This window comes from Lissotriton vulgaris, chromosome 10 (assembly GCF_964263255.1).
Source record: "Lissotriton vulgaris chromosome 10, aLisVul1.2, whole genome shotgun sequence".
In the NCBI taxonomy this organism is placed as follows: Eukaryota; Metazoa; Chordata; class Amphibia; order Caudata; family Salamandridae; genus Lissotriton; species Lissotriton vulgaris.
The window spans coordinates 21330235-21342273 of NC_141698.1; the positions used below are offsets into that span (position 1 = coordinate 21330235).

Consider the following 12039-nt stretch of genomic DNA (forward strand, 5'->3'; position numbering starts at 1 on the left):
AGATAACTTTCAAAGCTGCAAAACCAAATTTTCCAAGACTCTTTGGGCTTACCAGGTACAGGAAGAAAATTAGTTAAATGCACAATTTGTTGATTGGAAGACATGGGAAATAAATCTTTGTGTTATTGAGCACAAGTACCGCTGTAGCAGTTCTTTAAAAATAATGCTTATATGATGCAAGAGAGTCTCTTTATAAATGTCTTTGTAGTGGCAAAGGAATACCTTAATAAACATTTTATTTTTGTAATGCCAAAGTGTCTCTTTATGAAGTATTATGAGAAAAATGGTCAAATAGGGTGCGTAAACAGTTAAAACACTGTTGATGTTTTAAAACCGTAGAATGTAAATTCAATTAATAATTAATTACCTGTTTATGAGAGCCCGGTGAAGAAACAGTAAAATAATGATGATCCAATGAGAGAGGAAGAAGCTCATGAGGAGAGTTTGTAAACAATGAAAATGTGCAATCCAATATGGCCGCTGTCACGTGACAGAGTGATGATGTAATTGGAGAACTAGGCAGAGGTGTAGAAGTTCCAGCGTACACCCAATATGGCTGTTAAACGTTGCGTGATTACGTCATCACGTTTGCTTGAAGACATAGAGCCAAACATAGGAGCTGACGTCCATTGAGGAAATGTGCAAAATCTTAAAAAATTAGCAAAAGTTGCTGTGAAGATCAGAGCCGGCGCAGAGTAAGAGGTTGAATGCGGGCATCAACTAGAGATCATCGGAGATTAAGGAGAAGCAGATCGTCGCCGGAGGAATGCTGAGGAACAGGAGATTCAGCCAAGTGCACCAAAATAGTGGAAAAACTGCAGGCAACTCGTCGCCAAATGTGAAGTGCTGCATTGTGATCTCAAAAGATGAGCGGACCAGGTAGAAGTACAAATCCAGAGGTAAGTTTATTAAGCACAAAAATGTGACCACAGGAGTGTATCCATCCTCAACAAAGCATGGGCTGTTAATGTCTGTTCAATAACTGACATGCTTCGTTGAAGATCGACATTGCGAGCGATGCTCTTTTAAACATAATCATGTTTGAAGGTGCGCACGCCAAGAAAATAGAACAGGTATGTCATACAGCTTAAGTCAAACAGTAATGAAAAGCAAACAGGGACTTCAGTCAATTAATGAAATTACTTATGAGAACAGGTACATAATACAAACCTTTACACATACTCCCGGAATGGGGAGGAAGCTACAGCCTAACAACAAAAGAACCGGGGGTCTATAACGGAGCTTCAAGTACTCCGAGCTGCTGCAAAACTCCTACATAAGTGAGTTAGGCGCTAATAGAGCTATATAAGTCTCTATATCAGAATGTGTGCCAGGACAAACCTGTCGAAGGACCTACTGAGATTGTTGGTAAGACCCGTACAGAGAAGTGTTGGATTCCCATCAAATAGGTATGTAGATCAAGTGTTCTCATTTGGTCATCCAAAAATGGGGTGGTATGTCTCTTGATCAATGAGACCCATCCATCGCCCTTACTCAATTGGGTCGCACCATCAATCGCTAAGGTACCCATGAACAAATGATAAAGATGGGATTGAGTGCAGTGCAAAAATCAAAAGATGTGTGAGTTAAAAACAAGGGGCAAAAGGATCAATAGGCGAAAAACTCTAATGTAATTTGTCCTTTCCCTCAAACAAACAAGAACAATGCAGAGGAAGCAGTCTAAACATATAACTGCATTTACAAGGCCAACATGTTTCAGCCGGTAGGGACAAGATCTCATGGCTTTCTTCAGGGCCAGAGTTCTAAGCATTAGCTACTGCATACATAAAGTGAACGTAACGACAATCTGTAAAGGATATACATAAATAGTCCAAAATCGTGTTCCTCTGTACCAAAAGGTGTCTCTTACATCTGAATAGTACAGGGAGTGTACCTCACCTCTCCTGGAACCCAGCTCAGGAAAAAGGAGGCCCCGCTCTGTCCGGCGTTGTCTCATTGCAGGACCCGAGCTTTGTGGGAGGCCAAAAACTGCAGGCAACTCGTCGCCAAATGTGAAGTGCTGCATTGTGATCTCAAAAGATGAGCGGACCAGGTAGAAGTACAAATCCAGAGGTAAGTTTATTAAGCACAAAAATTTGACCACAGGAGTGTATCCATCCTCAACAAAGCATGGGCTGTTAATGTCTGTTCAATAACTGACATGCTTCGTTGAAGATCGACATTGCGAGCGATGCACTTTTAAACATAATCATGTTTGAAGGTGCGCACGCCAAGAAAATAGAATAGGTAAGTATGTCATACAGCTTAAGTCAAACAGTAATGAAAAGCAAACAGGGACTTCAGTCAATTAATGAAATTACTTATGAGAACAGGTACATAATACAAACATTTACACATACTCCCGGAATGGGGAGGAAGCTACAGCTCCTAAAATTAAAGTTTAATCTGCCAAACTGCTTCAGAAAGTCTTGATACTAAATGAAGCCGTTTTTGGTAGTAAACTTTAGAAATCAAATGAGTAAAATGTGTTTAGTTGTTTAGACATGGAGTAGAGTCATATTAAATAGTAATAATACAATAATATTAATCCAATAATAATAATTATTATTATTAATAATATTAATATCCCCTCTATGTGAGACGTGTGCCGGAGGTCCTCGCGACACTTTTGTTTTTTCTTCTAGTTTAAATGCAGTCCCGACCGTCTTACAGGTGAAACAGCCACGTCCTTACATGGTAAATGTTAAAGACGTAACAGTTCATGGAAAGTGTTTGCAGTCAGTCCTGCTTTAAACGGAAGGTTCCCGTTCCAACATGGACGCCGCTCCAGTGTCCGGTGTAAAAGACTCCCTTAGTCTGTTTTTAAGGTGCAGAGTCACGCTTTATGTTGATTATAAGAGAAGTTGCCCGTGGAAAGATGGCCGTTATATTCACGCCCACGTCTCTTCCCTTGTTTCTAACTGCAGCGATCCCGTTCAAACATGTCCGCCACGCCGGAAGTGAATGCCAGTGGGACAGGCCCAGACTTATATGCAGTGCGCCTGCGCGGGACCTCTCTCTTTCCGCTCGGCGAGGTGAGTGAAATGGCGGCGGCTGAGCTGAGCTGGCCCGGCCTCGTCGGGGTTTATTCCCCTGCCTCATCATCTGTGCACCGCCCCGACCCCCCACGCACTATGCTAACGGTTCTCCCTCTTACTCCGCAGGTGACCAGCAGCAGCCGCCATGGGTCGCCGTCCCGCGCGATGGTAAGTGACCAGCCCCGGGGTGTACCATGTGCTGCTTGATGGAGGGAGGGTAAGAGGTGGTGGGCCTTGGATGGGGCTCTTTCCTGAGTGGGGAGTAGTTACACGTTGTCAAGGAAGGATGCGAGTCCCATTTTGTGCGAGGCATGTGGGTAAGGCAGGGTGGCTGGTGCCGGGTGAGGTTATGATGGGGGGTTGTCGGGGGCACCAGTGTGTTAGTCTGGGGGGCACCAGTGTGTTAGTCTAGGGGCACCAGTGTGTGTTTAGAAGGTGTCCTAGGAATTTAATATTACTGGCCTAGGGTGCACATAGGGCCACAAAGCCCCAGTGACCCTGGGCCCCTGTTTTAAAGCCCCCACCCACCCCTTAAAGTTGAGCCGGGCACGGTGCTATTAACAATGTGTGCTCGAGCCATCTGTCGTGGCACCAGTCGTGCCAGGGTGGCCTGTGCCTGTCGGTGGCACACAGACCAGGTTATGGCTGCAGCTGCTCTCTTGACATGGGGGTTTTGTGCTTGTATTTAGCAAAGTAAGATGCATGCTAATCACGCTTTAATTAAAAGTAGCTCCATTCTGACAGCCTACTTTTTGTGGCGTGCTGAATATTAAATTCTTGCAGGTGCATATCTGGTTTCTGTCCGCCCGTTTGGGCGATCATGCATGTCTCGTTTGTCACGTCCTTATGGGGCTTTCACATTTAAGTACCGTTGTGATGCAGCTGCCACCACGTGCCTTTAAATGAACGTCCTAGCATCCCATGATGTGACTTGTCCAATATCGATAGTTTTAGCTTAGGGCAGAGGTCTTCAAACTTTTTAATGCGGATTTTTCCACTATTCCCCCCCCCCCAATACAAACGAATCTTTACGCGTAAGGACCCACTAATGACATACATTTCTAGAGCCTGGGAGCTCCTCATCGGCAGTCATTAATGCGCACAATTTCCGCAGCAAATCTTCTTTTACAATGGGTATCTGATATGGGCGACTGTTTCGGGGTCGGATGCTTACAAAAAAGTTACATTTCTACAAAATGAATTACCTAAAAATGAACAATAGTTTATTTTTTACAAAACGCATAATTTGACAACCTATGTGGGTAACATCTTTCTCAATTTATATGATGGATGAGCCTGTTTTTCTCCAGGGTGAGTCTATCCTTGGTAGTGCTTCATCAGTTTAACTCCCAAATATAGCAATAACCAACTAAAAGGTGACCAGTCCAGCTTTGCAGAGGGCCTAACACTGCGGCAACACGTGTTGCTAACTTTTGAACCATTTAAGTAATTAAATATTTTTTTAATCTGCAGATTATGCAACAGATAATGGATTATGCAGCAAAACTATAATTATGTTAAAATTGACACAGCTGCATATTTTCAGTGGCCCTCGGTATAATGGCTGTAATGCATGGGCTGCAACTTTAGCTCAAGGAATCAAAGTAGAACCATACAATTGTTCATAAGATGCGGACAGCTTGACATCTGCCAGAACTGGAAGTTGTGGAGCACCAGTCATCAAAATTCAAACATACCATTTACAATCATTAATGAACTGCAAGGTACAAGTAGGATACTTTCCTTAATTCCAGGGTTGGAAGTGGTCTCAATCTTTCATTCTGTTATAAAGATTTTTATTTTTAACATGATAGTTGGATGCTTCTATTTTAGCAACAACTGACTCATGGTTATATTAGTTTGCTGCTGTTTACCTCAGCCATGTTTTTTTTTTGGGGGGGGGGGGGGCTTGATGTGCCTTCAGAGTCTGAACGTGGGGTGGGGTCAAATGTGTGGCTAAAAACAAAATATTCTAAACGTTTTTCAAGTCTTTCACCCTCATCTACATAAAACCTAATAAAATCGCAGGCGGCTTAAATGAAAAATATAAAGTTGTATGGGGGCAATGTACTACGGCTCATTATGAAACCTCAAGTAAATGCACTGCAGAGGTCTGTGTGTAACCTTAGAGCCACAATTAAATCTTGTTTGGTGCAGTGGGGAATAGTGAATTGTGTATTTTTAGTGCTACGAGGTGTCAGCCTGTGACAGAACTCTGAATACGCAAAATATTATTTTGTACTTGGATTGCACTATACAATGGATGTTACAAAATGTACAGAACATTTTGACAAACTGGTGCTTCCAAAGTATAGATTTTAGTAATGTCCAGACCGAACCCAATGGTATTTTTTTCCATGGCTGTTTAACACCTCGGGAATAGTAAGCATTATGTAAATACAATTGCAAGCGCGCACTTCACATCTCAGTTAACTGTGCTACGACGTAAAAAGAAGCTTCAAGTAATATCAATTCAAGCCAGTACCACACTTGCATTTCTTTCAGGCAAGCAGCACGCTGGCAACAAGGCTTGTTTAGCTGTCTGCCAGGCTTTGATTTTACAGCACGAGTCCCTGAACGACACTCCAATGAGGAATATGTGCTCCCCTTCCCATGACTCCACAGCCCTCCTTGGGGTTGCACCCCAGTTTGAATACCTCTGGCTTAGGGTTTTGATAGTGAGCTAGTGTGCCCGATTTTACTCCAGTTTAGAATCTACCATTAAAATGATTTCTGCATGGTACACCAGCTTTGATTTGACTTGTCCTCCATTCTCGTTAGTAGAGTTTTTTTTCTTTAACAGTTGTGCACTTCAATGTGGGGACAGTTTCGATATTTGCAGTCAATTAAGCCGACCAGCTTCTGCCGCTATCAGTAGGTGGTGTGCAATGGCTGCATACAGTGACATCCTGGGTTTGTGTATGTGCTCCATCTCTTGTATGGAGAGCTTAAAGGGACCTTGGAGACAAATATTTGTAAGTTTGTTCCCCATAACGCTTGATAGTTCCAGTCAGTTGTATTATCTTGATCATTTAAAGCGGGGCTGTCTTAGCAGAAGAATTCTTATCTGCATGAAACCTGATTTCATGATAGAAAGATGGGTTCAGCTTTGTAGAAGTCCTAGTAGGTATAATGGAGCCATACATTTTATTTTCACCAGCAGCTGTTGGAGGGTGTCAATCTCTTTTATGGTGAGCTTGAAGGGACCTTGGAGACAAATGCAGGGAAACGTTTGGTTTGAGGCATGTGTGGCTGTAGTTGCGCCCAGGAAAAGGTTACAGGGAGGCTTGGAAAATAAAATTATATGAAACGTGGGTAAAACCTCTTGCTTCCAGAGTACAAGTACTGTTTGCATGTCTCAAGTCTCCCATTTCCCCTCTATTTCCCTTTTATTTGTTGACACTTCTCACGATTTCTCATTTAGGCTCTTGCCATACTTGTTTTCAGTTCAAAGTCCGCACCAGTGAGCTATGTTTGCATGTACAGTGTCTGTGATTTTGTATACAGTGAAGAAACTATGCGTAAGCTCAAGTCTGTCTTTAGCGGAGCTTGATTTTGTTTTTAAATTCATACATGTTTGAAAACAGAACTAGGTGAACACATTAGCAGTTGTATGGGAACTGGGCTATAGAAAATCGAGCTAACTACATCACCGGAAATACATCATTGTACATTTACTTTTACTGTTTTGGATCAAACTAGTAATTAGTTAAAATGTTATTTAGTTACAGATACTGCAAAAACAAGCCCTACCCCAAATCCCGTTTCTGCAGGGGTGTTCCTGGTAAGCTTTTTTTTTTTTCTTCACGCTTTTTCTGAATGTAATGAGTCTTGAAATAGTTTACTAAACCTGTTCGAACCTCGTCTTGAATAATGTCGTTCATGTATCTTCGTAATACTAAAGATCGTGATATCCTGCCGTACGCTTGAGTTGCTCTTGTCATAGGGATGGATTTGACTTAGTTCCGAAATAAAGTTAGTTTTAGCCATTTGTTTGTCCATTCTTGATGGATGGCCATATCCAGTTTGAAATTAACCTGTATCTGATAGTGTTGCTGGAGTAAATCGCAATGTACTCAATAACGTACACCTTTAGAAGGGGTACCTTTGACGTAGCTTATTTCGATTTAGTCAATCCGTATCGTTTCTTGGCAGTGGGTTCTAGCTGCTAGTGTGGGCTGCAATGCAAATCAGTGAGCGCATAATTCTGTTATAGAGGGTTTGCGCACATTGGATCTCTAGAATACTAGGGCCTGTCTTAAAAGTGAAATGCTTGTGGTCTTGGTAGGCTAGCTGTCATGTTTTTCTTTTCTAAATATAAACTGATTTGTGGTGGGTTTTTTTAAGTAGTTGTAATTATGGTCTCGCTTTGTCTTTTAGATCCCAAGATTAGGATTTTCGATTTGGGCAGAAAGAAGGCAAAGGTGGACGAGTTCCCACTATGCGGCCACATGGTGTCTGATGAATGTGAGCAGCTGTCCTCTGAAGGTAAGCACAGGGATCCAGGCAGCTGGTTTCCACTGGTTTGAGTGCCTGTGGATATTTGTTGCACACTTCTCCCCTGTTGTACAGGTTAAACGCTTGTTTGCTGTGGCTCCCACAGCTTGCTGCTTGTCTAACTCAAAGTAACTCTGCTTTAGCTGACTCGAGTTTTGGGCGCAGTCTAGTGAGCAAAAGGGTCCATTAACATAGTGTAGTGTGCTAGAACAGTACCTGATTACTTTAATGTAGACCCGCCACATGGCATGTTTAGTGTTCAAGATTAATGGTACGAGCCGTGCTATTGAGGAAGAGTGTTTTGATATATGCTAGCATCAACTATTCTCTCCTTTAAATCCTAGCGCTGGAAGCTGCCCGTATTTGTTGCAACAAGTACATGGTGAAGAGCTGTGGTAAGGATGGTTTCCACATCAGAGTGCGCCTGCATCCGTTCCACGTCATCCGCATCAACAAAATGTTGTCCTGTGCCGGTGCTGATAGGTGAGGACAGCTTAAGCGTGTGAAGGTGCAATGTGGTATTCATGATTGTGGTACACATTGCAACACTTTCTCATTGGACTAGAGGTGTAAATAGCTTGAGGTTTTAAATGTGAGCTAGTTTTGCTCTAGTTTAGTCTACCACTGGAAAGATTTATACATGGTACACTCTCCATGAATTGACATATCCATTTTCCTCAGTGGAGTTCATGCTTTTTCTCAGTTGTGCACTTTTCTCAACGTGGGCACAGTTTTGATATTTGCAGTCAATTAAGCCGACCAGCTTCTGCCGCTATCAGTAGGTGGTGTGCAATGGCTGCATACAGTGACATCCTGGGTTTGTGTATGTGCTCCATCTTGTATGGAGAGCTTAAAGGGACCTTGGAGACAAATGGTTATTCCCCTGAACGCTTGATAGTTCCAGTCAGTTGTATAATCTGGAATCATTTAAAGCGGGGCTGTCTTAGCAGAAGAATTCTTATCTGCATGTAACCTGATTTACTGATAGAAAGATGGGTTCATCTTTGTAGAAGTCCTAGTAGGTATAATAGAGCCATACATTTTATTTTCACCAGCAGCTATTGGAGGGTGTCCATCTCTTATGGAGAGCTTGAAGGGACCATGGAGACAAATGCAGGGAAACGTTTGGTTTGAGGCATGTGTGGCTGTAGTTGCGCCTCCTTGGCATAAGTCGGTCATCTAGTATTGGGGCTCAGAAGTGTTTTTGGTTTTTGTCATTTGAGTCACGTTGACACCTCTTGCTTGCAATGTGACTGGTCTTCCACTCCGTTTTTTTTTTCTCTGCTGTTTGGGTGTCGTATACTCCTCTGCTCCAACTAGACCTTGTCGAAACTAGAATCTAGGGTTTACTATAAGTGTTGTCATTGATCTTGGTTATTCATAGCCTACATTGGTAACTCGTATATATGTTCCAGCCGCCCGAGGCCCAGTAGGCCTTAGGAGCAAGTCCTTATTTCTCATCCCTTGTGGATGGAATGGATACCTTCTCGATTTTGCCCATGCCAATTTTCTACACACGGACTAAAACCTGGTGTGTAACATGTGCCTTTCCCCAGGTCATCAGAAGTCTATCTGTGTATAAATTCTTCCGGTCGAAGAAGACACTACATTATTGAAGTGCAAGACTCCATGTCAAGACGGACAGGCGACCCTCAGGGCCTCTTTGGATCCGAAGTAGTTCACCACAAGGCTCACACCCAGGCCTCTGCAGCGGATGAGGTCTCCCTTCTCATGGAGACAGTTGTGGCAAAGCTCAATCAACCTTCCACCAGGACAAACTAAGTACTGTGAATCCATCCATCTCAGCTACTGCCTCAACAAACCATCCCACAGGGTCGGCTCTCCTATTGTGACTGACTGAAACCTTCACACGGGCCTCAATTGTCTGCACCAAATAGCTGTACCAGACACCCAGGCCAGGTGCCGAAAGAACAGCACAAGACCCATTCCCATTGACCATGAGCCGAAACTCTAAATCGCGAGATCTAGCGCGGATTCCTCTCTTTGGCACCGAAACCAAGAACATTGGAAGAGTCACTCTGCATCCAAACCCTCTGTGCCTGAAGCTGCTTTGGAACAAAAGAATGAACATTTTTGCTAAACAAGGTCGCTCTGATCTGCAATCTGTACTAAACTATTGCAAGAGCAGCTCGAATCCAGAAAAACTACTGGTGATTCACCCTGACATCAGTCCCATCCTGACTACACCTCCACACAAAATAGAAGCCAGCCAAAAGACCATTAACTATTGAGGACGCTCTGGGAAGCCTCTTGCCACCAAATCAACGAAAGGGTGGACCAGTCCACCACCACAGGCACCAAGGGATCGCACTCCAGAACTAGAACCTCCTACAGACCCACACTATTCTCCAGAGGGTTCTATTAATTATTTTGAAAACCATTGAGATGATGGGGACCAATGTTCTACTACCCCCACCTCCAGCCAAGACGACTTGTGGGACACTTACCACAAATCTCCTGCAGACAGACCGAACCTGCATCCTGCAAAACCCTCCCCTCCAGACTACATATTATGACATACTAGGTGGGGCAGCTAGTTATCATAAGGTTTAATCCACACCGAACCAGTGGAGGATGATTTCCTATAGTTGAGTCATCCACTCAACACAATTCCTGTTGGTGATTAAAGTTATGCACACACACAACAGATATTTTTAAGGCCCCAATAAAGGACTTGTCATTACACCCTGGTTAGATAAAAAAAAAATGAGCTGTTCCCTTTCGACCCAACATGAAGGGTCCCTTAACCACACAATTAGTGGGTGCAACAGCACGAAAAAAGGCAAATTTCCTACCCCCTTGACACATTTCCAAAACATTACTGTGTAGTCATGGTACAACAGCAATCCAATGTGGGTAATGCGATTCTAAACCTTATTTCAGTCTGCAACCTACACAGGTTGGCCACAGTGTATGGAAGAAAACTGCTTTAGTCAGTTAAGCTTGTAACTACAGCCACACGTCCTTCAAACGGAAAACATTACCCAGTAAGCATCTGTTTGTGGTATATAGTGATGTAGGTTACATGTGCCCACCCTCCCTAGATACCTGTGTGGATTATAATTACAAATATGTACGCATTACCTTATTGCATGGTCCTCTCTAGGATGCAAAATCCTCACACATCAGTCCTAACCTTCCAAGCCGTAAACAATCTAACAATGTAGTCGAGGGCCATGCACATTTCAAGCAAGAGTCCCCATGCATTGACTTGTAAGAATGGCACCTTTCTGAGACCAACACTAGATGGCGGACATGTGAATCTACAACACTACATGCCGCAAACAGATGCTTACTGGGTAACTAACATTTTCCTTCCCTGCACACTTCATAGCTCTGGTTGTTGTATGAGTTTATGGTGTTTTTGTTGAACCGGAGGGGACTTGAAAGGAGCCGTATTGGGACACTTTCTATGTAGCGGCTACTGGACATGGCTAACCAAGTGCTATTCTTTCCTTCTAGACTTCAGACCGGAATGCGTGGAGCCTTTGGCAAACCCCAGGGCACTGTAGCCCGTGTGAACATCGGGCAGGTGATCATGTCTGTCCGCACCAAGGCTTCCAACAAGGAACATGTGATTGAAGCTCTGCGTAGAGCCAAGTTCAAGTTCCCCGGGCGCCAAAAGGTAAGTCAACTAGTACTTGTGCAACCTAAACTACGCTCTATTGGAGACGCTCTATTGAAGATTCGTTCAGATAGTATTGATACTACGCTTATTAGCCAAGAAGAGGATTTTGCATGCTCTCGATGCCAGGGTAGTTTTGTCTAATTTTGCAGTCAATTAAGCCGACCAGCTCCCTTGACTGTGGGGAGGTGGTGTGCAATGGCTGCATACAGTGACATCTGGGGTTGTGTATGTGCTCCATCTCTGGTATGGAGTGCTCTAAGGGACCCCGGAGACAAGTTAGTGCACATAATTGTGGTTCTTTTGTCACTTATGTAGGACAGATCCTCTTACTTGAGTAATACTTAGTCTTGCTTAATACTTTTTCATGAACGTGAGCTTTTTCTGACACTATCTTTATTTCCCCCCCCCTCCAGATTCACATCTCCAAGAAATGGGGTTTCACCAAATTCAATGCGGATGAGTTCGAGAGCATGTGTGCAGAGAAGCGCCTTGTGCCCGATGGCTGTGGCGTGAAGTACATCCCCACCAAGGGCCCCTTGAACAGATGGCGTGCCCTTCATGCTGCCTAAATGTGGAGAGGGTGTAATCCCTCAACAGTGCCGTTTGAAAACCAGAATAAACATCATGGATCTTTTCTTTGGTTTCCCACGGGTTTTTCTTCGTCTTTGGTTACGCGTCATTGCTTTAGGTGGGTGGCAGCCTGATGGAGGTTGGCTGAACATTGGGCCACTGGTAGGGGTTCAATTGGGGCTAGAGGTGCTTTAAGGCTTAGCTCATGGTTCACAGGTGAGCAGGAGAGGTTAAGCTTGATTAAGTTTTCAAAAACCTTGGAAGGATTTGGACAAGATGTCATGT

At 43.6% G+C, this 12039-nt stretch overlaps 1 protein-coding gene and 3 non-coding genes across 8 annotated transcripts; all 4 read left to right on the plus strand.

Moving 5' to 3' along the window:
- The first annotated feature begins 2977 nt into the window (after nt 1-2977).
- Nucleotides 2978-11818, plus strand: RPL10 (ribosomal protein L10). 5 transcript variants are annotated; one of them, XM_086940280.1, is made up of 7 exons: nt 2978-3035; nt 3165-3206; nt 6764-6822; nt 7419-7526; nt 7880-8018; nt 11019-11181; nt 11598-11818. In XM_086940280.1, exons 2-7 carry the CDS (start codon nt 3184-3186, stop codon nt 11751-11753), a joined length of 648 nt encoding a protein of 215 aa, XP_086796406.1. In that variant the 5' UTR covers nt 2978-3035; nt 3165-3183; the 3' UTR covers nt 11754-11818. The 5 variants fall into 5 exon arrangements, with proteins under 5 accessions (XP_086796406.1, XP_086796405.1, XP_086796407.1 ...); XM_086940279.1 differs by lacking the exon at nt 2978-3035 and having other exon boundaries at nt 3096-3206; XM_086940281.1 differs by lacking the exons at nt 2978-3035; nt 3165-3206 and adding an exon at nt 3218-3255.
- On the plus strand, nt 5875-6009 carry LOC147684362 (small nucleolar RNA SNORA70). The gene has a single exon (XR_015300774.1). It is a non-coding gene; the product is annotated as a small nucleolar RNA SNORA70 (small nucleolar RNA).
- LOC147684363 (small nucleolar RNA SNORA70) lies at nt 8276-8408 on the plus strand. Its single transcript, XR_015300775.1, has one exon. It is a non-coding gene; the product is annotated as a small nucleolar RNA SNORA70 (small nucleolar RNA).
- LOC147684364 (small nucleolar RNA SNORA70) lies at nt 11328-11461 on the plus strand. Its single transcript, XR_015300773.1, has one exon. It is a non-coding gene; the product is annotated as a small nucleolar RNA SNORA70 (small nucleolar RNA).
- Nucleotides 11819-12039: the final 221 nt, after the last annotated feature.

Excerpts from the sequence above, each read along its gene's own strand:
- RPL10 (XM_086940278.1), top strand. The coding sequence starts at position 3,703 with ATGGGGGTTTTGTGCTTGTATTTAGCAAA. Across the intron at positions 6,823-7,418 it reads TTTCTGCAGGGGTGTTCCTG|ATCCCAAGATTAGGATTTTC; the intron begins GTAAGCTTTTTT and ends TTTGTCTTTTAG. Across the intron at positions 7,527-7,879 it reads TGAGCAGCTGTCCTCTGAAG|CGCTGGAAGCTGCCCGTATT; the intron begins GTAAGCACAGGG and ends TTTAAATCCTAG.